At 32.2% G+C, this 24,513-nt stretch overlaps 2 protein-coding genes across 2 annotated transcripts; both read right to left on the reverse strand.

Annotated features, from left to right (window-relative positions):
- Nucleotides 1-1,233: 1,233 nt before the first annotated feature.
- On the reverse strand, nucleotides 1,234-4,865 carry LOC129000645 (uncharacterized). The gene is made up of 5 exons (XM_054427606.1): nucleotides 4,790-4,865; nucleotides 3,595-3,661; nucleotides 2,546-2,634; nucleotides 1,848-1,998; nucleotides 1,234-1,355 (listed from the first exon to the last, which is right to left on the reverse strand). The coding sequence occupies exons 2-5, from the start codon at nucleotides 3,644-3,646 to the stop codon at nucleotides 1,234-1,236; spliced, it is 414 nt and encodes a 137-aa protein (XP_054283581.1). The 5' UTR covers nucleotides 3,647-3,661; nucleotides 4,790-4,865.
- Nucleotides 4,866-11,358: 6,493 nt separating this feature from the next.
- LOC128999418 (uncharacterized) lies at nucleotides 11,359-12,969 on the reverse strand. Its single transcript, XM_054425926.1, has 2 exons — nucleotides 12,830-12,969; nucleotides 11,359-11,633 (listed from the first exon to the last, which is right to left on the reverse strand). Exons 1-2 carry the CDS (start codon nucleotides 12,948-12,950, stop codon nucleotides 11,422-11,424), a joined length of 333 nt encoding a protein of 110 aa, XP_054281901.1. The 5' UTR covers nucleotides 12,951-12,969; the 3' UTR covers nucleotides 11,359-11,421.
- Between the last annotated feature and the right edge of the window lie 11,544 nt (nucleotides 12,970-24,513).

The following is a 24,513-nucleotide window of genomic DNA, read 5'->3' on the forward strand; positions in this document are numbered from 1 at the left end:
AGCTTCTATGGAGAATCCTGCAATATGACTATAAGTATAAGTACAATTTTAATATAAAAATGGATTTGTATTGAGCATTTTACCATAAAAATGAATACATCCACTATCCACGTAATCCATTATTCCAAAGGGTCAAAGTAAAAAAATCACAAACACGCGCAACTTTTAATCGTTTAATTATTGTATATAATTACTGATAGACATAGAATAATCGCTTGTAGGTTAAGCATTACTATTGTGGTAGAAGTTATAACTATTTTAGTTGGAAATCAAAGCTTGCAATTGACGTTGTTAATTTCACGCATAAATGGTTACAGTGGAACATGAACGAAACAGCATTGCAATTGGTTTTGGACATCCCATGAGGACCGTGTGTAAATCATTGAGAATATCGCATATGCATGTTGTAAAATTTGTAGTTTAGATCGTTAGTAAACAATGAAGATAAAACAAGTGTTGTTTTTATCAAGGGATACATAATTTTATAGTATTTATCCTGAATATTTTCTCGACATGTCTTTACATTTAATACCAACTTGTGTTCTATGTACAAGAGGAAAAAATGGAGCAACCATAAATTGTATATTAATACCGACCCTAATGTAGAAACGTTTTAGATGTTTATAAAACTAATAACATAATATGAACTTATGCTTTTACTATTTTTTGAAATAATTTTTATTATTCCAATGATTTTGGAACGCAAAAAAATTGTATGATTTGATGACAAAAAAATAAATAGAAAATTAGATACTCTGTTTTATTTTAAAACAAGAGCAGACATATATATTGATTAAATTCCTCAAAGGTCCTTAAAACGGTGATAACGATTACACAAAGAAGTATTTTATAAATATCGTCAGCAATTATGTATAGCTGTATCTTTTAACTCCCATATGGGTATGTTACATGAGGTAAGTTATTCCATGCAAATAAATTAAATAATTCCAGACAATTAAATAAGTCCACACAATATTCAAGAAATAACTTGAATTGATTTATTGTTTGGTACCCAAGTACTTTTATTTTCGATAAACCACTCTGGTTATTGAGCAACCGTGCTGTATTTGGTTTTAAAATGCTTTGGCCCTAAGTTTGTTCTACAACATATGATTTCAACCCGTCAATTTTCAATAAAGATCAATGGGTTTACCCTTCAAAAAAAAATACAAACATCCTAAAAACAAATAAATATATGTATTTTCTTATAATGTGATACAATCATGCCTGACATTACCTCATAGAAATTGAAATAATGTCTGGAACGGAGCTGTGAAGTTTTCGCTTCAAATCAAGCTCTTCGTTAAGTTGCAGATAATAGTTGTACACACAGAATGTCATGTATGCTCGGATACCTAAAACACATTTTATTGCGAGTAAATGAGAACCTAAAACAAATGCTATACTCACTGTATACGAGCTTCACATTGGGTAGAGGATGTAGTCAGGAATAACAATTTGGTATTTGGTTCTTTAAAAGAATATGAACACGATTACATAATACAAGTACCAATTATTTACCATTGTTTACTAACAATTGACTTAAATTGCTTCATTGGCACAATAAAATTCATGAATTCATCTAAACGTGAGTGGCAAAGTAAATTTTAGAATAGTAATATGTAGGAGTTAACAAATGATCTTTTTTAGTATGGTTAACAACATTTACTTCTAAGACTTTCCTTTCAAAACTGATGACGTCCAAGGGACATTGCCTTAAGAGAGTTCAAGGACATAAATTAGTCCTTTATACCGGCTGTGTTGAGTTAACATTTTTCAGGAAAACTTCATCTCATTTTTCAAAAACAATAACCTACTTTAGCATAATATTTAATCCTTATACATACCGATGAATATGAGAAGAACTACTGCAGCGAATACTTGGACAGTAGTTGATACAGAAGAGAAGCTGAAGGCAAGTAGCACATCCCCCACCACATCAGATAATATCAGTACCACCCCTACTCCTGCGCTCAGCAGAACTAGACCAACGGTCTTCTGTAAAAAATATCAAAAGGGTTAGACTGTGGAATAAAACAAAAAAATCATATTTACTTTTCTGACTAAATATATATATATAAATTGCAAAAAAAAAATTGCATTTAGACTACCGTTGCGTGGTTTGTAATCTTATCGTTAGGTCTTATTGTTTAGGTGCAGTGGTAGAACATTATGGCTATAGTAGATGTGCTATATTTTCTCCCTTTGTAAACGCAAAACCAAGTATAACTGCAATAAGCATTTTATACTTATACGCCAACCCCGTACGAAGGATGGGTACTCTGCTAGTGATACAATATAGACATATGTTATGTAACGTGTTTATATAGAAATATGATCCCACAAATATTTTTTATTGAGTAGAACCTTTAAAAATTTTAATCAGACCAGAAATCAAATTATACAGTTAAGTAGCAATATAAAAACACGTTAAAGATCTACAACTATGCATTATCTATATTATAAAGTTGACACATAACTCTAGTTTTAGAGTAATCAAATATTTTTCAAAACTTTAAAGAATTTTTATAAAAGAACTACTCACATACTTGATTCCGTAAACCAGTACTGCTCCTTCAAGAAGTTGAACAATTGTGAATGTAAAATCCAGCCATAACGCAGTTTTGTAGACACCTAGAATATACACATCGAAAAGCCATTAAAGCAATTTATAAGAAGCAATTTATAAAAAAAAAATACCTAAACACTAATAAACTTATTTTATTGAATAGTTAATGGTGAGATTAGGTAAAATATAATTTAAATTAGGGGAAACCTATTTTAAGGATGAGGTTAATTCTCGAATATCGAAGCTTTTTAGGTTGATGGTTTATAATATAAAGTTACAAGAAAAAGCTTTAAAAATCTAGATAAACGTTACTTTTAGAGAATTTCCCATATCGGGAATTAGCTATTGCCGTACTCATGGTAAAACCTGGACCCAGGACCGATTTCCCTTCTCGTTTTGAGGTCCCTTGAGCCCAAAAAACCATCGAATTCATATATAAAAAATGACCCAAAATTTGGTACACATGCTTAAACCTACATTTTATTCTAACGAGTTCGCAAACCAGCATGATCACAATCAGTATGATTAGTATGGAAACAATGGGTTCATGAGGTAAAAATGAGAAAAATGAGGTAAAAATTGGCTTTTCCTAATTTTGAACCTAAAACAAAAATTTTTAATTTCTTTCTAAACCATTTTGTAGAGCTAAAAAAACAAATAATTTAGTATATTGAAGCGTTGTTATGTGCCTAATAGTTATGGAAAAAATTACAAATAATTGAAAAGTTGAAATTCGCTTATTATTCTTGTGGAAAATAAATAAACTGTTGTAGTTTGCTTGTTTATGAACATATTTTAATCAAATTTAGAAAATGTATTTATTTAACTTTAAACTATTAACATAAAAAAGAACTTCTACCCTCCCTGTTGCAGCAAACCTAAGTACGGTACTTGTTAAACTAACGCTATTTAAAAAGGGAATAAATGTGATATTTGTAAGGAGATATTCTAGTGTAAATCCAATCAGGCAAATGAAAATTCCCTTAGTCTGCAGGTTCTGTAGTGGGGGTATTTAACATCCTTACCACTAGCTTGGAAGTATCCTGTATACATCGAACCAAGATAGACCAACACCATAGCATGACCATATATCTGAAAACATACGATGTAAATGTAGTAAAAGTTTTTGTAAGGTGAGTAAAGGCAATTTATTTGCTACGTATCAGACTGATATCTGTAAAAGACAAAGGTCTCACTGACTGACTCACTCACTCACTCATCACTAATGACAATTCTCCAACTTCTCATTTACCTAGGACACTTAACATTTTGTACACTATTTCATTAGGCATTTAACATGAAAACTAGGTTAAGTAGTTTTTATTCTGATTTTACTTTCGGGCTCTACCCTTGTGGCTCAAGAATTCCATGTTAACCTTATGAGCATTCATATTTTAAAAGGAATTAATTATTTTTTTTCTTTTTTTTCAACTAAACAAATCGGTTCTATGATGTCCAGTCGATATATATATTCTATATAATGAATATGTATCCATACCATTATAAAATTGAAGTCGTGTCTGTCCGTTTAGGTGGCTGTCATGACTAAAATACTAAACCAATACAGCCAAAATTAACCACAAAGATGGTCCATTATCTAGAAACGCCATAGGACTATTCACTACCTTGAGTTGCACTCGGGCTTGACTCCGTAGATGTTCAAAATTTTTTAGGCGAGGTTTTCAAAAGTAAATTAACTGGTCTCCATGGCAGAATGAGAAAACCAATAAAAAAAATTGCGTTTACATTTTGCTTTATTTAAGTGTAAACAAGAACAACTGCCAAAAGCTCATTTCACAATTTCAGCAGCTAGTCATAACCATTGAGTCAGGTATACAATTAGTATACTATTAGGAGATACAACAACTTTTTAAAGACAATTTTAGTACAACTATGTTAAGCTTTAAAATATTGCTTTGCTAGTACATTATTTGAATTACTATTTGTTATAATTTAACAGATTAGGAGACATAAAATGTTTGAACTCAACTTATATTTGTGATCTGCTTGACGAGTTACTTCTTAAGAAGGCCCATAAGTTCGCAGAGTTGAAAGACATTTTGTGTTTGGCAAAACTTTAGGGTGGGATCTGACGAACAGAAGCTCCCTGTTCTACTACAAGACCATCTCACATACAAAATTGGAAAGTATAAAATATACAAAAATTGCTATGGTAATTATAATGCAAAAGCTATAGAAGTTAACACATTTACAACTTACAATATCAAACCAACCGATGACAAAACAGCCTGTCCTTAATCGATATTGGAAGCAGAAATTTCTATCAACATTCACTTCCATCCTAAACAAATACATTTATATTTATTTATTATATACAATAAATATATTTTATCTTCAGAAATTGCATATTTTAAATGTTTGCTACTGTAAAGGCTTTTATTTGTTTGCAATAAATTTAATATTACTTACCCGATGCCATTTTAACTTCAGTGTATTTGACTGACTTTATTTCCATCAAACTAATTCCTTGATGTTTTGTTAAGGTTATTAGGCTTATAAAGAAATTATAGAATTGTTCGCCTATTTTATGCTAAAGACAGGATGTAGTCTATAGTAGTTGTATGTGGATTCTATCCTATAGGATTTCCATGACTTCTGAATTTCGATACTTGTGGTGTCTTTCCCATAGATCTACTATCTTGGAAAAATCTTATTTGTACAAATATTCCTCGAAAGAATTTGATCAGCATTAATTTTTAGCATGGTAGCATTAACTTTACAGTAAACAAAGTTACAAAACCTGCAATTTGGTCAAAATAACAGTTTCGCGGCTATTGAAATTTGTTTAAGTTTTCACCATAAAAATTATGGCTACTTTACCAACTACCCATTAATTGTTCCTCTTTATAAAAGTAGTAAGATTACTTACAGGAATCACTTGAAATTCCAGGCTAATGTGAGAAGGCATGTGTAGGTTTGTTGATACTGTGTACTATCTTAACATAGACTTTTAATTTAATTTGTAGACCTATAAAAAAAAATAACTTTGACACTGCCATTGCAATATATCATGTTAATTTTATGTCTCATAAGAAATATTTTATAAATCCTCTTTTAAGCCGGGTTTTCCTAGGCGCGTAGTCGGCCAGCGGAGAGAGGAACGCGGAGAGCGGACTCAGCTGGTCTTAGGTAATTTAATGTTACTGTTTTCCTAGCAGCGGAGCGAAATGCCATGTTAATTTCAATTCCGCTCTCCGTTGTCCGCTCTCCGCTGGCCGACTCCGCGTCTAGGAAAACCCAGCTTTAAGTTGATATAAACTTCACACCATTTAACACATAAGTTTAACTGACAAATTTAACGATAATACGTCTTGCTTATGCAAATACCTTAAAAGTTCTGGATTTTACAAATCAATATTTGCTAAATAATGTAGTGTACTGTATTATTAATCTTAATAAAAAAAATAGGTAACCAGCCGAACGGCCTGGGTCCAGGTCTTACCATAAGTACTATGGTAATAGCTTATTCCCTATATGGGAAATTTGCTAAAAGTAACGTTTCTCTTGATTCTTAAAGTTTATTATACATTAAACCTGAAGATGTACTCGCTTAGCAGTACGAAACGGCCTTAGTGTTTTCATAACTTAAGGTTCAATTAAGGTTAATTAATGGAACCATCACTTAAAAAATGTCTGGTCTGGGAGCTATGTAGGCCTAATTGGAAATTTTGCACTGTTTAATTTTTAGCTGTTTTGTTATTTTTAATTGCCGATTTGCTTTTTGTATTTTTATTGGAACTACTTGTATTTATACACGAATAGTCTTTAGTGCATCATACCTTACGTGATACACTACAAAGTAGTCACAAAGTTTATTTTAAAACAACGTTTTCATTTTGAGATTTTAAGGAAAATGTAATGGTTAATGTCTTCTTTCTAGTCGTTTTTAAAAACTATTATTTTGCTTATAAATATATAACTCGTCGTTGGACTTCATAGCTCATGTTTTGCCCTGCTAGGGTTTTTATTACATTATTTCCCAGTATTATTTCAGTCAGTATATATTTAAACTATCTACAGTACAAATCAATCATATCCTTCTGCATTAACCAATCCCCAAACTATATATCATAATACCTGTATAACCCCAAAAAATAAAATAGCTAACATAATTTCAATTAAAAACTTACATTTCAAAGTGCTCATGAAATCTTATAAGGAAAACATGAAGTTCCGAATAAAACCAACTCTACATAACGCACAAACATCTACACAACAAAACACAACTCTGTCTGTCACAGTGATAAACTAACACCTGCTGCTTATCAAATGACAAAGCCTTATCACTAAACAATGCTAAGTCTGTAAAACGATAACACACACTTTAGCTTAAGTCGTCTGTAGAACATGTGACTCATTTAAGTGGCACTTAATTTTTAAACAACCTTAATTTTTGGGAGTCTTGGTTGCACTTTCTGCCATTAGATGTTCAGAAATAAATAGAGCTTGAGGAAATGGCTATATGTAATTGGTCTTGTATGTTTTGACGTTAATTTTCTCATGAACTGGTTCCGTTATGACTTCGTCAGCTTTTATTGGGATAGTTCAAAGATAGGGTAGCTCTAGAGCAATTTCAATGGGTTCGTCAAGCACGACAAAGCATGGTTCTTCTACCCCTCTAATATTTTGGACGTTTGCATTTGTATATCCCGGGGAAGAATGTTGCCTCAATTCTTCGTAGAGGCTAACGTATTTGTTTCGTGTTTTTATGAGGTTCTTCACATAAAACCAAGACGTGAATGTAGTGAGATAGATCCCTCTGGTATCCAGCATCATCCATGATCGATTTTTGTATACAGTGTTCTTAGTACTTTAATTTGAATCAAAAGTGATGCGTGCTCATAAACACTTAGTTCTTAAAGCTGATTCGCGTTCTCACCATGATTAAAATCTTTTTTGTCTTCACCAGTCGTCAAGGTCTCTCCTTTCACTACACATAAAATGGAGTGAATACTGAGACAAATATATTAATTTGTTCTTCTCATATTATGTATTATAATATATTATTTTTGTTTGTTCTTCTCATATTAAATTGGTGGGCTTGGACCTCAAAAAAAAAAAAATACTCATCTAGGAAGGGAGTATAAGATGTCCTAGTCAACAGCATAGTATTTTATTGAAGTTATCTGACCATCGAGATAGCTTCCCAGAGGGCGTCAAACCTTTGCTTGTAACGAGGACAGCTAACCCCTGAATTTATTTAAACTTTTATTTCGGAAGTCTTAATTGATATTACAGGTGCTACACGGTATTTGACAATATAAATACTTAAGAGCTATGGAAATTATAATATTGCATACAAATTCTGAACGTTTACCGTCACAGAAAGGACCTAATGACAATAAAGACCGTGAAGTATAAATTTAAAAGTAGAAATTCATTAAATTTCAACTGATTATGCCCCTCCCTAAACGGGGCTGTGTGGTAAATCCAGAAAAATTAAATAAATGAGCCTTATCATAGATAGCAATAAAAACACATAGACCTTTCCCTTTTTGCGAAGATAAAATTACTAAACATCTTTAACGTTTTAAAACAACGATGAAAGCGATACTAGTTTGCATAATCGTTCCATATCACTCTTGCACTGGTAAACTTCAGATTCAGGGGAAAATAACATCTTGCTACCTAGTGAGGAACTAAAAATAATGTTGAAGTACTGTACGACTTTCTTTACAGTACTACTTACCAGCAAACACTTTTTGTTTTTGTTAAAAACACATGTTTTAATAAAATATGTCATCATTCACCATTCATACAAATGGTCAACGCTAAGACATTAAATGTCGTGTTGAAGATTCATTTCTTACAAACGAGGTAAGGCTTGTGGTATAAAATATGTTTGGAGAGGAAGTGAAAGCCAGTTACAAGTTTTCAACATCCATTATGTCACTCTTTGAAACAACTTTATAATTCAGTTCTAAGTCGTTGTCATATTTCATACTCATCATTTGCAATTTTTTTACCAAGTTCTGTAGTAGGAGTAGTTGAAAAGGTAATTCAAAGGAATTAAATAGTATAACAGTAGACAGGGTATTATTTTTATAGAAATTTACTATGTAGTGCAGAGTGTAATATTTCTAAGGTGATTAGAAACTTATGTTTTCGCTACATAGGAAATATTTTGCTTGAGGAAATATAGTTGTAACTTTTTATTCTTTTGTGAGTAGTTAAACACTGTTACTATTTAAGTGTACATTTAGGCCTATCTATTATTTTTTCTTATGAATAATAGCTAGGTTTGGGACTGCTTGATCATTAATGGTAGATTTTATATTTTAAATTATAGAAAAGTAAACATCAATATGTATATATTTTTAAGGCATATTTTGTCGATGAGCCGATTGAGACATCTAGTATAGTGTGTTCTTACGAATAACTTACTCATTTTTAACGACAAAAAATAAATATGTCACCGAAACAGGTTCACAGAAAATTTTTAAGACAATTAATTTTACCCTAAGTTCAGCAAAGACCATTCGTACCGAGATTTACTGGAATACTACAGGAATGAGAAGTAGGGTTTCATTGATCTTTGGAAAAATACCGAATGTTTGTTAATATATTTAGACATATGGCTATGTGTGAATGGACGAAACCACCACACACACAAAAAAATACTTAGATAGGGCAAAACTATTAAATTGCCGGAATGGGCACACGGGAGGGACTAAGGCTAAAGGTGTAGTGACGTCGTATCTCTAGTGGCTAATGTCTACTCTTGAGGAAACACGATTACCGTAACGAAACGTTGAGTTTTCAGCGGGGTTCGTGGCATAGTTAGTAACGTTTCGATTCGGTGTTCAGTAGATCCCGGGTTCGAATCCTGCTGGAAGCACTAACTTTTTGTCAACAAATTTTTATATCAGCAAGTTTGGTTGGTTAGGTTAGGTTATGACAGTTTAATTTTATAATACTAAATTTTAAAATTAATTTAATAATTAATTAAAAATTATAAGTAATCATTAATTAGATTTTTATTCTATACAGTTTTTATATTATCAGCAAGTCTGGTTGGTTAGGCTATGTTATGTCAGTTTTATTTTAAAAATTAAAAATTTATTTTATAATTTTAAAACAATATTTTATAATTAAAAAGTTAATTTTATAACTAAAAATAAAAAAAAATTAATTTTTTCAACTTAGCGGTTCTAGCGGCGAACGCTGACACTACAAGATATGTTAGCCTTAGTCCCTCCCGTGTGTCCCACCGTTAAATTGCCCACCCTGCGAAACATACTGGAAAATTGGTTATTAAGGGATGTATATAACCTTTTTATTATTTAAAAGTTTTAAACAATATAATAAATAATTCTTCTTCATCTAGTAGTGAAATAGTATAATACTTACAGTTTGGTTAACCCGATCAACTGGGTTTTATTTAAGATCACAGCAAACTTGGAAAGCAATGTTTCAAACGTAGACACTTGTACTTGTCAAGTGTATATTCTAGCTACAGTTACTCTGTTGTCTTGGCTGTCAAGTTAAACTTTTTTAAAATTGTATAGGCAGTAGATTTACAGTTCCATTTAAAAAAATACGTGTCATTAATTAATCCTTGCATTGAAAATAATCTAGCTTCTATACCCTACTACTCATTTTTGTTTAAGAAAATACTTTAAAATGTATAATTCCAAAATTTACCTACGGTTGGATTAGCAGGCATGAACATCATTAGCAGTGCATGAATAAAATGTATTATTAATTTGAACAGTGAGTAGAAAACTTATTGAACAAATTTAATTCGTAACTATTAAAGATTAATAGAAGAGCTTCATGTAATAAATAAATATCTTGAAAAGTGTTAGTAAATATGTTATTAACAGTAACGTGAAAAAGATATGATAAATATATACAAATCAGCATATATATATATATATAAAGATATATATATATATATATAATGTTTGTAAAATAAGTTAGGTAGTTAATTGTAAAATTCAATGTTTCGTACACAATCACAACATTTTTAAATGACTTCATGTTTTAAGTTTCTCTTTAGGAATGAGAAAAGGAATTTAAAATATTCAAAAAAATTTCTGTACATAATGCATTATTTAATACCTACCAATTTAGTCTCTATAGGCTTAGCCATAAAGTTCTATAGTTTTATAAACATTCTACATGAAAACATCTGTATGCTTTCAATGTGAAAACATAGGTTGCTACACTATCTTTCCCGTAGGTGTAACGGATGTGATATATTTAGGTTATGACAGTAAAATTAAAAGCCTTATAAAAAAAATTACAGGTCGTCAGTACATTAATTTAAGTGTTCGGTCAAATAAAATGGCATAAAACACACAACATTAATAACTTAAAACAAAAAAAAATACTACAAACCTATAAACAAATAAAGGTAAGAACATTACAGCAATCCTGGTTTTGAAAATCATGTTAACTACTGTTGGAAGAAGTACGGTATCGTAAAGAACTAATAATTAATAAAATATTATATGAACCAATAGGTAAACATTTTTTCTTGTCAATTGCCCAATGTTAGACAACGGTACGTAATTATTGAATTGTATTAAAAAAAATTCAGATAAACCTAGCATAGTTCAATCGATCTGTTTTAAATATAATTTAATCGATGGCAATATTACAAATCAATTTATGGAAAATATAATATTTGTATACAAATGGATTTAATAAATATGTACATTTTGTGAACATTAAAAAAATCCAACAAATGAATCAGTACATTCTACGAATATTTTTTTGTGATTTAACTCTTACTCTCACACAACCATAGGGTGAGTTTTTTTACCAACTACTTCTTATCAAGTAACACGCTAAAAAAATTCTTAACTACTTTAGTTGACGATTTGTCACAAAACTGTCAGCTGATTTATTGGTGCATTCCTCTGAAGACTCTTGACAGATCCATAGATGTAGGATAACGTCCCCCTCCATTTATCTGTGAAGCTGAAGGGTTGATGATAGACGCCCACTTGCCCTCCAGGGTTGCAGACTCTCCATTGGCCTCCATCTACCCAAACCTCACCGTGCTTGTATCTGTCTCCTCCGACCCGGCACATACCTGAAGTAATGGAATTTACATAGAAAAATCATATATAAACGGCAAGTATGTTTCTTTTAAACCTTTTTTCTCAGCTTATGTGCATCACAGAGAAAACCTATGCATACTGTTAGAAAGATATTTTTCCTTTAGATATTCAGAATCTGTTTATAATTTAAAATAGGTTACAAAAACAAACAAAAATGCATACACATGTTTTAAAGTTAAAATGGGCCTTTTGGGTTGTCATTCTGGTGACGAAATGACATTTAAATATGAACAGAAAATAATAAAAATGCTAGAAATCTAATCAAATGTTTTATTTACAGCGTGGTGTGAAAATACAGAAGTCTGTAGCCTATTTTCGGTAAAACTTTTTCCCACTGGATGACCTTTAGTTATAATAAATCCATATATATAATATGTTAAGGTGATTTCTTATACTCCTCCTGTTAATATTTGAAGGATTTTTCACAAAAGATAAGTCAGTCTGATGTTCTTTTTATGTTGACACCTTGTTTAACCAATTTATGTAACATAATTAATTGGGCCTTACCCCATATGCCTAAAAAATACAGTGCATTCCTGACGAAGAAGGATTTATTTACAAAACAGAAGGATTTTTAGTAATAGTTGCATCCTAAAACAGATTATTAACAATATTAAGACACGTGATTACTTAGCGCCGAGGAAACATATGGCATATGTTTCCATATTATTATTGACAATAACAACAAGCTCCTTGTTGTTGGAAACAATATAAACAATATAAACAAATTACACAATGACCTGATCGTCAATCCTGAATACAAAACTTAAGCTTATTGTTTGTGAACACCACTCCTCTCTTATTTTTGAAGAATTTTATAAGTTCAAGTTCTATATATGTTCACAAAACGAAATTAGTTATAAACAGAGTTTACAATTAACATTTTCCTAAAGTAATTTTACTATGTAGACATTGTTTTCATCATCATTGAAATATTTGGTTTTAATGGAAATAGTAATGTAAAGTCTTAAAAAAAGGCAAATCAAATATAGCCCTAAATTTACATAACTGTAATTTTGCTTTTGTATAGCCTACAACCACAATACCTAACACCTGGATCTAACGTTAAATGCAATCCTTAACTATATTATGTTTAACTTAACTTCTTTAAAACATTTTATTGTGTTATCCAAATATTTTTTTTTTAATATTTACACATATCACTTACGTCTGTGACGAAATTCCTCCAGGTAACAGCTTAGTTTTTCTTGAAGAGAGTGAAACCTAGTCCACGCATTGTTAAATACACTATGTAAACTCTTGAAGAAATTTAATTTAAATGAAAGCATACCGTTGTGGACACTAAAGGCTCTTTATTTATAAACAACTAAGTGATATAAAGTTACATTTAACCGTTACTACTCACTGCTAAACTCAACAAATCCAAACTGTATGATAAAGTACTCGATAAGATGTAATGTTATCAATACTAGATAAGAGGTCATCGAATATTGAACAACTTTGGGATTTGTTATCGGATTAATTTCTTATGATTCACTGAATTTTAACTATTTACATGCGTGTCTTGCAGAAAGTAAATCTAAAAAATACGGATTAAATTTAATTATTTAGTTTAGTATGAAATATTTATAAAGACATTTCTAAATACGATTCGGGTGATAATCAGTACATACACGATATGATAAACAACAATGATTAGAATCGAATTAGTTTTTACACTTCATAGAACATATTTTAGTGGTTAAGTTAAGGTCTTCCATCTCTCTTTCTACAACTTAGGTTATAATATAACTACTAAACCATACCCAAAAAATATATTCAGAGATGTTTAGAGTTTGATGAATAAATACTTATTATTTATGGTTGGATTGTAACATACTAGATGTATCTGCAAAATGAGAAACAGTTACTAAATTGGTATTGAATCACATGTATTATAACCACACAAATATTCTTACAATCATATCCTTAAATTATAAATACTATTGCCAAAAAAATATACATACAATATCAACATGTCAAAAAAACAATACCGAGACAATAATGTAATAAAAAAAATATTTATGTAAACATGCATTTTTATACTGGCAAAACCTCCGTACAAAATGGCGTAGTTGTAAATCTGCAAGTCGATTTTAACCATTAAACATCGTAAAGGATTGTTTAACAGTTTGAGTTTAAAATAAATATTTGAAAAACATATAAAACTATTATACATAAGGTCTAAGAGATCGTTTTTTATCCGATAGTGAAGACATTTTTTTCATAACCGACTTTTTGCACTGACTGTGGTTTTACAAGCAAATATTTAAATTATGTAACGTAACAACAATACAATGTCTGTAGACATTTGTGCAATTATAATAATGTCTTACCCGATGGGCATGTACGCGTTCACCTGCATACACAAAATATTTAGGTTAAAATTAAAGTAAAACTTTATTTACACGCATAAAACTTATGGTAATTTTTTTCACGAAAACATTTTCATTTTGCTATAACTATACTGTAAATCCATTTGTAAAAAAACGCCTACAGAAGGAAAGAGTGAAACGGACATTAAATCCCTCTGGCTGAAGAGGCACGTATTTAATATGTCGGCGACAAAGGCATTTAACTGCGATTATAGGCCGAATATCTTCACACACAACTAAGGCTTGTTAGGCATTTGCTGTCTTCCGTGAGTATGAACTATACTATTTTTTTACTATAATGAATGTTTAAATATACTTTATGACGGTAAACGGAACCCCCGTTGTACATTTTACTGAATACAAGTAAATAAGACCAATGGAAAACTAATGAGCAATTAAGAAATTTTAACTTTTAAGAAAAATTAACTTCCGGTTCCTTATGTATTTTTTTATTGTTTTTTTTTACTGGTATTAAAGATACAAATGTATAAGTTGATGAAATCCCCTTTTGTACGCTTTAAGTTTTTATAGCTTAACGTTTTCTTTTTGGGGGGGGGGGGGGGGTTTGTGATGTAACATATATGTCAATAAAAACCTCAAGTTGCTATTTCACACAACCAGTCAGGTCAAGTTTGGTAGAAAAAAAGAGGTTAATGTTTAATTTTTACCAAAGAATTTGTTTTATTTCACAGAAAACAAGAATACTAGTTATATCACAGCTCGGAAGCTAATGAAAAAGATTTTAATTTGTGTCATTATTTTCCGCATGCGGGAAGAACAATAGACGTAAACATAGCATCATGTGTATGTTAAATAAAATCTATGAATGGGTCGTTTAGTATTTTGTATATCTATTTTAAAGAAAAATGAAAGTTACGCAGAACACTTTTACAATAAAAAACAAACTAGACGGTATTAACTAACTATTTCTCAAACTAAAGAACATGCTTGTTTTAATTATTTACATACCGAACAGCAAGGAATATAACATTTACATTGGGTAAAAATAATATAATTTAGACATAACAGAAAATTAACATTTTGTTATAGATTTACTAATGATTTAAAATATTTAGCTTACAAATCAAGTCAAATAAATTTCACCATATACAAAAATGAAACAAACTATATAATTAGTTTTAAATTATAATCCAATGATGATTTTAAGATTTGAACAAGTTAAACATTTTTCAAAGATTACGATGAAAACACAACCAAGAGGTTTTTATGAACATCTCAATGATGAATTCTTCTTTCACAGAAGACTAAGTCTAACAAATGTAACACTTTGTTATACAACATCTCTTTGGATTTTAAATATTTTCCCTCCAGGCCGTTTACCATATTACCCACCTCAAGCACATTATTTGACTTTCAATCGTCTTGTTTTCCATTCAAGCATTTTCAAATGCTGTAATTTTAAAGTCGAGTTTAAACAGTTGATTTTCGTTAGGTTAGACTATTGTATATTTCATATAATTAAAATTTCTTAAAAACAATGCAATATACCCATTGAAATATTATTCCTATTTCGATACGTTACAACTTATATGTCCAACTACGAAGTTAATGTTTTATTTAAGCCTTGCTATTTTTGACATGTATATAGTTTGAGTATTTGCACGTTTTAAATTATACCTCCTTTCAGAATTTTTAAATTTTTATAAGGAATTTGTTATTTATATACTCTTTCCACCCCCCACCCATTTTTAGTTCAAATGTCATGTTTATTTTTTTGCCTGTAATTTGAAAGAGTGAATAATATATTTTTACGTTGCATGAAAACGAATACAAATTATATGCAAACAATAAATCTTTCTTGGAAAAATATTATTCGATATTTAGGGTAATATTTTTTAATATTTCCACAATAAAAAGTGTTTTGATTCAAGAGAACAGTAGCTGTTGGAGGGTTGGAAGATCTTTATAAGAGCAAATTGCCTCCCCAGGGTGGTACAAAGTGATGGCTAAAAGCGAAGAAGAATTAATCAGGGCTTCTAACTAAGAAGGCAACATCCGTTATCTACAATTTATAAAAAAATATACATTTAAGGGTTAATGGAAAATACATAAAATCTATTTAAATTGATTAAATAGCGTATGTACTGACATTAAATTGGAAATACTACTATTTGTAAATATTACAAATATTTGTATATATGTACTCTCAATATAAAATTTACTTTTATTCGAGGCTATGGAATTACTCCATCCCTCCAATCGATTCAGCGATAGTTTTAACATGTTTAATATAACTCGTTTGTAATTCTACACTCTCTCTATTGCAATAAACAATAAACATTTTCGATCAATATTTTAGTCCGTTCACTTTATTAATTATACCTTCTATTATTATTACTTTTATAAAGGGTGATCCAATTTCAGTTTCCTATTTTTGTAACAATAGCAATAGGAGTATTGGTCACTATTGCATGTTTTTAATAAACCAAAAGTTATTTCACAACACTTTTAAACATTGGTAAATGTGTAAATTGTTTAAAGTTTTTTCATATAAATTACAAACCTAAAAGAAATGTTTATCGAAATTATAGAGAAGAGAATGGTTAATTAATTATCCATCTTATTAAACAAACTATTCACCTCTTTGAAAAAATGAAGGAACTTGAAGCATTGGAAGGAGGTAGAATGGCTTGTTCATTGCGTGGTACGATTAGCCAAGAATGTTGATACTTTGAGTGATTTTGCAAACGAAGATCTAAAATTCACAATTTATCGTCTTTCAGACTCTAGGCCATTCGTACGGTGGCCTTTGGTGTATTTTTCACTAGGATTGACATATCAATCTATAAATAAAGTTAAACCAAGAAATAAAACATTGAGATCATAAAGTTAAGAATCTATGCAGAATTGGTGTTGGAATAGTATAAAGTTTGTGGTTTGTGTTCAATTCTTTATTAAAAATAGGAAACGAAAATAAGAACACCCTCTACTTATCATAACTATTATACCGTGCACTTATTGTTTAGCTCTTAAACAATGTAACAAAAATTTATTCTACTAGCGTAATTCCCACATGGGGGAAAAGCTATTACCGTAGGTCTCATGGTAATACCCAGGACTGATGTGTTAAAATATAAGTGTTAAAATATAATTTGTAAGTTAAGGTTTTTTGTGCATCAACAGAGAATTTCCCTTAACTCCGTGGGCATGTTCCTTGGGTCAAAACAAACAAAAAATATGATACAAACATATGTCTTATGTCGCTTTGTTTTTCCTGCTGTCAGTGTGTATGTATTTTTTACAAAACCTCCAATAACCTTGGAACCACTTAAAGTACAAACTTCAAACTTGGTTCATGTATGATGGCTAATATTAACTATTTCCTTGCAAAGCATCAAGTTTCTACTTTGTATGATTTAAAAATGGTATCCATTATTACTTTTCAATGCACCCTTGTTATTGATTGCACATTGCATATGGTTTTTTAGGTTATTTTATAACTGTTATAGTATTAATTGTATAGTTTTATTTTACCAAGTTATTGTTAGTTCTTTTTTTATGTATATTAAGTGAAGTGTGAAGAACTTTTATTTTGACGGCAGACAGTTAAGGACTCTATCACGCACAGGTCATTGTGACCCATGTGATATTTTTATTTTTTGTATTTATTGCTGCAAAACAGTGTGTAATAAATAAAGAATTTTTTTTCTCTCCCTCTCTCTCTCTCTCTCTCTCTCTCTCTCTCTCTCTCTCTCTCTCTCAATGCTTAATAATTCAAAAACCATAGGGTTTATAAACAAGTTACAAATGTCAAAAAGGTTGGAAGGTTAATTCACTTTACAGAAATGAACAATTTTTATATGGTCATAAGACGAAAAACGGAGTATGTTTGCGAACAATCCCAAGTTTATCCTGTCATACACTTAAATACCAGTTATAATTGTATGATTGTTTATCATTGCAAATACAGGTTCTCTGTCTATTTCTTTCAGTTTTATATCTTCATCTGTTCACAGATGTCCCAACAGTTATTTAAGAGATATTTTTAAATGTATATTTGAACGGTTGCTGTAATTTTAATACTTTTCTTTAATACTTTCTTATAAAATGGCGACCATACAAAGTATGGTTTGAAAAATAAAAATGGCCACCAATTTGACATTATACAAAGTAAAAACTTGATGCTTTGCACAGCAATTGTTAATATCAGCCATCATTCATGTGCCAAGTTTGACGTTTGTAACTTATGTGTTGGTTATGGGAAGTTATGGTCAAAACACTTACACAATGACAGACGGAAATCGTAGTAATATAGGGCATATGTTTATATGATATTAACCTAAGGGATGCAAGTTGGTCCAGTGTTAGAGTGTAGGGCTTCGGTTTTAAATGTTACGGGTTCAAATCCCGCTAATGACCAATGTATTTTATCCTAACTGATAATGCCACGACCTCCGCTAGACCTAGCCTGGAGAATCGAACAAAATAAAAAGTAAATAAAACCAAAAACACTAACCAACCAAAGGCAAACAAATTGAACGTTAAACATAATTAACCATATACCATATAAAACGGACTTTTTCATACAGTACAGTGCATTGCTTCAAAACTAGATTCATGTATCTCAATTCCAAGGTAACATAATGTCACTTCTGTTAGCAGCTGCCAGCTATGACGCACGTATAAATTACCTCCAGCTGGGGACGATTATTTCAAGGTCTTTAACATGCGCACTAGTCCAACCAGACTTACGTCTTTTATCATGTTTTAAACGTAATATTTTAGTAACCTTGTCTTTATAAAAGAAAAAGAGGTGTTTGTGTTTTAAGAAAGCAATGACTTGTGCTCGTAATACACACAATATATTTTATACCGCCACAATTTACTTAATATAAAATAACAGATTAACTTAAGATTAACAGATTAAGTTGTATATGAAATGTCATCTAGGTTATGTTTGCGTTTGCTTTTTTAGGATCCCCGGCTGTGGTTAGTGTTGAAAAGACCACTGTGAAATCAGGTAAATAGCGATTGGGAATGAACCATTCCCGATCTAGAGCGTTAATGAGCTATTTTGCGTACTGTTTAGGAAAGACTGGGGTAATTACAGTCAAAGGGTACAAATCAAAAGGGGGTACAGCTGTGTTATAACAAATGTCAACAATAGGCATTTGCTGCATCTACTGTTGTACTTGCCAGCACTATACCTATTGTACCGCACCGCGAGCGCTCTTGCGCCCGCCGTCTCATGTTTTTGGACCGATTCTGTTAACTGGCTGCAATTAAAATGTATAATACTGATAATTTTTTACATTGATAAATACGCCAACTTATGTATTTGTAACATTTTTCTCTAACTTGGCTTATATCAATACACATTCACTACATAAACGATTCTTTGAAACTTTAAAGTGAAGAAAGTTAAATTTAAACTTATAATACAAAAATGTATCCATTTCGCACAAATAATGTTTTTGTTAATTATATTTTCAGAATTAAATGAAGAAATAAAAATAACATTATTTCTGTTTGTTTCTTAGATATTGATAAAATAAAAAAAATAATTACATATGTTAACTTAAAAGTTAGTAGAAGGGAAAGCAAGAGGGAGAGAAGCGGGGATTTAAAAAAAATCTTCTTAGTTTGATCAAAAAACATCCATGGAAAATCAGCCTTTCACTTATTAGTTTCAACAAAGCACTATTTGGTCCTTTATTGTATGGGCTACCTGTAGTTTTTTTTTTTTTTTTTTTTTTTTTTTTTTTTTTTTTAAGAGGTTGGCGGCCTCTTTTAACCTTGCATTTGCCCGTCCACATAGACTACAGATTTGTGCGTGGAACGTATCCAGCAAAGCAAGGGGTGAGCCGGTACAGTACAAAGGTGAACTACTGTACTGATAAAAGTTTGTGGCAGTGACCAGGATCCGAACCCACGACACTTCTGCCTTGGGCCCAAAGTCCGTGACGCTACCAACTGAGCCACCGACTCACCAAACAAACAGTTATTAAGTAGTGTCGGTTACATTTTGGCCACAGCTGTAGGTGAATATTTATTTTGTATATCTTGTCTAGTTCGTGTTAAATTTTTTTATGACCTCAATACCATATTGGACTCTCTTGACAAGGGCCCAAAAAAGTGACATGGTCATCGACATGATCGTTTTCTACTAAATGTATGTTAGAATTGTTTATCAACAGCTTTACAAATATTTAATGAATAGTTTTGAAAACAGTTTTTTCATGCTCCCTCCATCACGCCATATTTTTAAACACAACGTATATAATTGGTGTCTTTAGCTTTAAATGCACATATACATCATCGGTAAACATTAAAACACCATTAATATTGCCATCGTATGATGTGCCATGCAAGCAATTAAGGGTTATATTTACGTCAGTCACACAACAAGTGTTCAACTAAAGTTCACCGAAATAAATTTGAGTGTTTTTAGTCGCTTTCAGGTTCTCGAAATGACTGCTTCAGTTTGGAGCACAATTTTCTTACTGGTAAGTTACAATTAATTTTTTAGGTAGTATAAATAGTTTATTAGCAAGAAAAAATATGTTACAAATAAATGAATTAAACTCAACCGTTGGTATTAATTTACTAAAAACTGAATTTAAATTACAAGGTACCAAAAACAAGACCGTATAGATTAATTAACCCTCTGATAATGTAACTTAAGGGAATGTTTGTTATCGCTATGATATATTATTAATACAGTTCTCTTTAGCTCTTGTTCCTAATAATTGATGAAAAAAATTAATGTTTCAAATTTATTTTTAATTTTCACGATTATAATTTAAAAAACAAAGTCTTGCACTCTCGTTTCTCCAAGCCTTGATTCTTTACAACTTTCTGTTTTATATTGTGTTGTTTGTGCCTTTATTTTTTTGCGCTTCTCTTCGGAACACTTTGTAATATTATTAAAGATTGATCCATATTTTTCATAGTAGGGACCGTACTTTATAATCTAATTTGAAGTCCTGTTGTGAGATTATGTGACCAACAAATTACAGACAAACAGTTTTGACATAACTGATCGGGATTTCTGATTTAATTTTCTATTGATTTTTAATGCCGGTCCTTCTAACTAGGTGGCGGTGGCAGAGGCATCCACATAATTGAGCGGAGTCATCAACGGTTCATATTATATTGTTTTTGTCATACTGCAGTAAAAACAGTAGTTTTTAATGCATGCGTTGCGGGTCTAAAGTAGCATTTATAATATTTAGTGAGTAAAGATAGTGTTTAGCCTCTATGGAGTAAAAATCAGCTGTTGTCAACTCAGTTGTAAATTTCGATTGTAAACGATCGCATGTATAGAAAATATGTATCGATTCGTGCTTCGTAATCATTTTAACATACAGTCTACAGTCTCTTCCCGTAGCATTTTAGCATTGCAGATACATTAATCCATTCCCAAACTCAACACTGCTCACCTTTACTACTTCCTTCACCACACCCTACGTCGTGGACCTGTTTCCCTCTCTTCCCATAGCAATTTAGGTTTGCGGATACATTCATGTAATTGCCAAAGACAGTTCCCACACTCTGCACTGTTAGCCTTACTAATTCCTTCACCATTTACTACGACATAGACCTGTTTCCTTCCTTTCTCAAAGCATTTTATTGTTACTTCCTACGTCGTGGACCTGTATTCATCACTTGTCATTGCATTTTAGTATTTTAGAAACGTTAATCTAATTGCCACAAACATTCCCACACTCCGTACTGCTAGCCTTTACTACTTTTTTCACCATTCCCTATGTCGTGGGCATGCTTCCATCCCTTCTCATAGCATTTCAGCATTGCAGATACATTAAAACAGCTACAAACGGTTTCCAGTTCCCACACGCCACACTGCTCACCTTACTACTTCTTTCACCTCTTCCTACGTCGCGGATCTGTTTCCCTCTCTTCCCATAGCATTTTAAGATTGTAGATACCTAAATCTAATCGTCATAAATAGATCCCACACTCCAAACAACTCGCCTTTACTACTTCTTTCACCTCTTCCTACGTCGCAGACCTGTTTTCCTCCCTTCTTATAGAATTTTAGGAATGCAGATACCTTAATATAATCGTCATAAACAGTTTTTAAACTCTAGACTACTCGCCTTAACTACTTCCTTCACCACTTCCTACGTCGCGGACCTGTTTCCCTCCCTTTCCTTACCATTTTAGGATTTCAGATACCTTAATCTAATCGTCATAAACAGTTCCCACACTCAGGACAGCTCGCCTAAACTACTTCCTTCACCACTTCCTACGTCGCAGACCTGTTTCCCTCCCTTCCCATAGCATCATAGGATTGCAAATACCTTAATCTAATGGCCACAAACAGATCCCACACCCCAAACAGCTCGCCTTTACTACTTCCTTCACCACTTCCACGTCGCGGACCTTTTTCCTTCCCTACCAATAGCATTTTAGGATTGCAGATACCTTAATCTAATCGTCATAAACAGTTCCCTCAATCCGGATAGCTCGCCTTGACTACTTCCTTCACCACTTCCTACGTCGCGGACCTATTTTCCTCCCTAATCATAGAATTTTAGGAATGGAGATACCTTAATCTAATCGTCATAAACAGTTTCCACACTCCAGACTGCTCGCCTTTACTACTTCCTTCACCACTCCTACGTCGCGGACCTGTTTTCCTCCCTTCCCATAGAATTTTAGGATTTCAGATACCTTAATCTAATCGTCATAAACAGTTCCCACACTCAGGACAGCTCGCCTAAACTACTTCCTTCACCACTTCCTACGTCGCAGACCTGTTTCCCTCCCTTCCAATAGCATCATAGGATTGCAAATACCTTAATCTAATGGTCACAAACAGATCCCACACCCCAAACAGCTCGCCTTTACTACTTCCTTCACCACTTCCACGTCGCGGACCTTTTTCCTTCCCTTCCAATAGCATTTTAGGATTGCAGATACCTTAATCTAATCGTCATAAACAGCTCCCACAATCCGGATAGCTCGCCTTGACTACTTCCTTCATTACTTCCTACGTCGCGGACCTATTTTCCTCCCTTCCCATATAATTTTAGGAATGCAGATACCTTAATCTAATCGTCATAAACAGTTTCCACACTCCAGACTGCTCGCCTTTACTACTTCCTTCACCACTCCTACGTCGCGGACCTGTTTTCCTCCCTTCCCATAGAATTTTAGGAATGCAGATACCTTAATCTAATCGTCATAAACAGTTTCCACACTCCAGACTGCTCGCCTTTACTACTTCCTTCACCACTCCTACGTCGCGGACCTGTTTTCCTCCCTTCCCATAGAATTTTAGGAATGCAGATACCTTAATCTAATCGTCATAAACAGTTTCCACACTCCAGACTGCTCGCCTTTACTACTTCCTTCACCACTTCATACGTCGCGGACCTGTTTTCCTCTCTTCCCATAGAACTTTAGGAATGCAGATACCTTAATCTAATCGTCATAAACAGTTTCCACACTCCAGACTGCTCGCCTTTCCTACTTCCTTCACCACTTCCTACGTCGCGGACCTGTTTTCCTCCCTTCCCATAGAATTTTAGGAATGCAGATACCTTAATCTAATCGTCATAAACAGTTTCCACACTCCAGACTGCTCGCCTTTCCTACTTCCTTCACCACTTCCTACGTCGCGGACCTGTTTTCCTCCCTTCTCATAGAATTTTAGGAATGCAGATACCTTAATCTAATCGTCATAAACAGTTTCCATACTCCAGACTGCTCACCTTTACTACTTCCTTAACCACTTCATACGTCACGGACCCCAAGCTAGTGTCGTCATTTGATTATATTAATGATCCATACCGTTTCTGTTCTAATATCTGTGGAATAATGCTATCAGCTATTTCTTTATCTACTGCATTCAAAATTCAACAGCTGATCATATGTCTTTGTTTATGTGTCAAATACTGCTTCCATAAGGATTACATTGAAACTTTGAGACCCAGTGGGGCGGATTCCTGAGAGACTTTTTTAACGCCATATAGATGTTGGCACTCACCGATATGGTCTTTATCACCATGCAAAATTTGAAAACGATTGATTCAGCCGTCTAGGAGGAGTTTGCGTATTACGAAATGCATAAGAGTCGACGTATAAGAGCTTCGCTCGCTTCGCTCGCTCCGCTCAATTACTTAAGTTTTCGTTACTATTCTAACATTTTGTTATATTCTTGCTTTTGTTTGTGACTAAATTGTTAGTTTTTTTTTTTCAAGAAAACATGAAATAGTTTTTCTATGTGTTTTTCTTTCTATATCTCTTAAGCATGTATTAATTCATGCAAATCATGTTCCACTTATGTTTTTTTTTTCTAAGAAAACTTTTTTGTCACTTTGATTTTTACCTTCTAGTCTCATGTGTTCTCATATTTCACCTCTCAAGCTTGTATATACTGTTTAAGGACATCATGCAAGAATAGCGTTAACTAAACACAGTTTTTGTAAATTGTAGACACTTAAAACAAGTGATATATATGAATTAGAGATTGTGGTTTAAAGGAACG

The sequence above is a fragment of the Macrosteles quadrilineatus genome, unplaced genomic scaffold (assembly GCF_028750875.1).
Source record: "Macrosteles quadrilineatus isolate MER2022 unplaced genomic scaffold, UCM_ALF_1.0 Scaffold_8__2_contigs__length_117827958, whole genome shotgun sequence".
Taxonomy (NCBI): Eukaryota; Metazoa; Arthropoda; class Insecta; order Hemiptera; family Cicadellidae; genus Macrosteles; species Macrosteles quadrilineatus.

Coding starts and splice junctions, on each gene's coding strand:
- LOC129000645 (XM_054427606.1), bottom strand. CDS start 3,646: ATGGTGTTGGTCTATCTTGGTTCGATGTATACAGGATACTTCCAAGCT. Junction 2,635..3,594: donor AGGATACTTCCAAGCTAGTG/GTAAGGATGTTA, acceptor TGTATATTCTAG/GTGTCTACAAAACTGCGTTA. Junction 1,356..1,847: donor AGTTCTTCTCATATTCATCG/GTATGTATAAGG, acceptor AATGTGTTTTAG/GTATCCGAGCATACATGACA.
- LOC128999418 (XM_054425926.1), bottom strand. CDS start 12,950: ATGCTTTCATTTAAATTAAATTTCTTCAAGAGTTTACATAGTGTATTT. Junction 11,634..12,829: donor GGAGGAATTTCGTCACAGAC/GTAAGTGATATG, acceptor CCATTACTTCAG/GTATGTGCCGGGTCGGAGGA.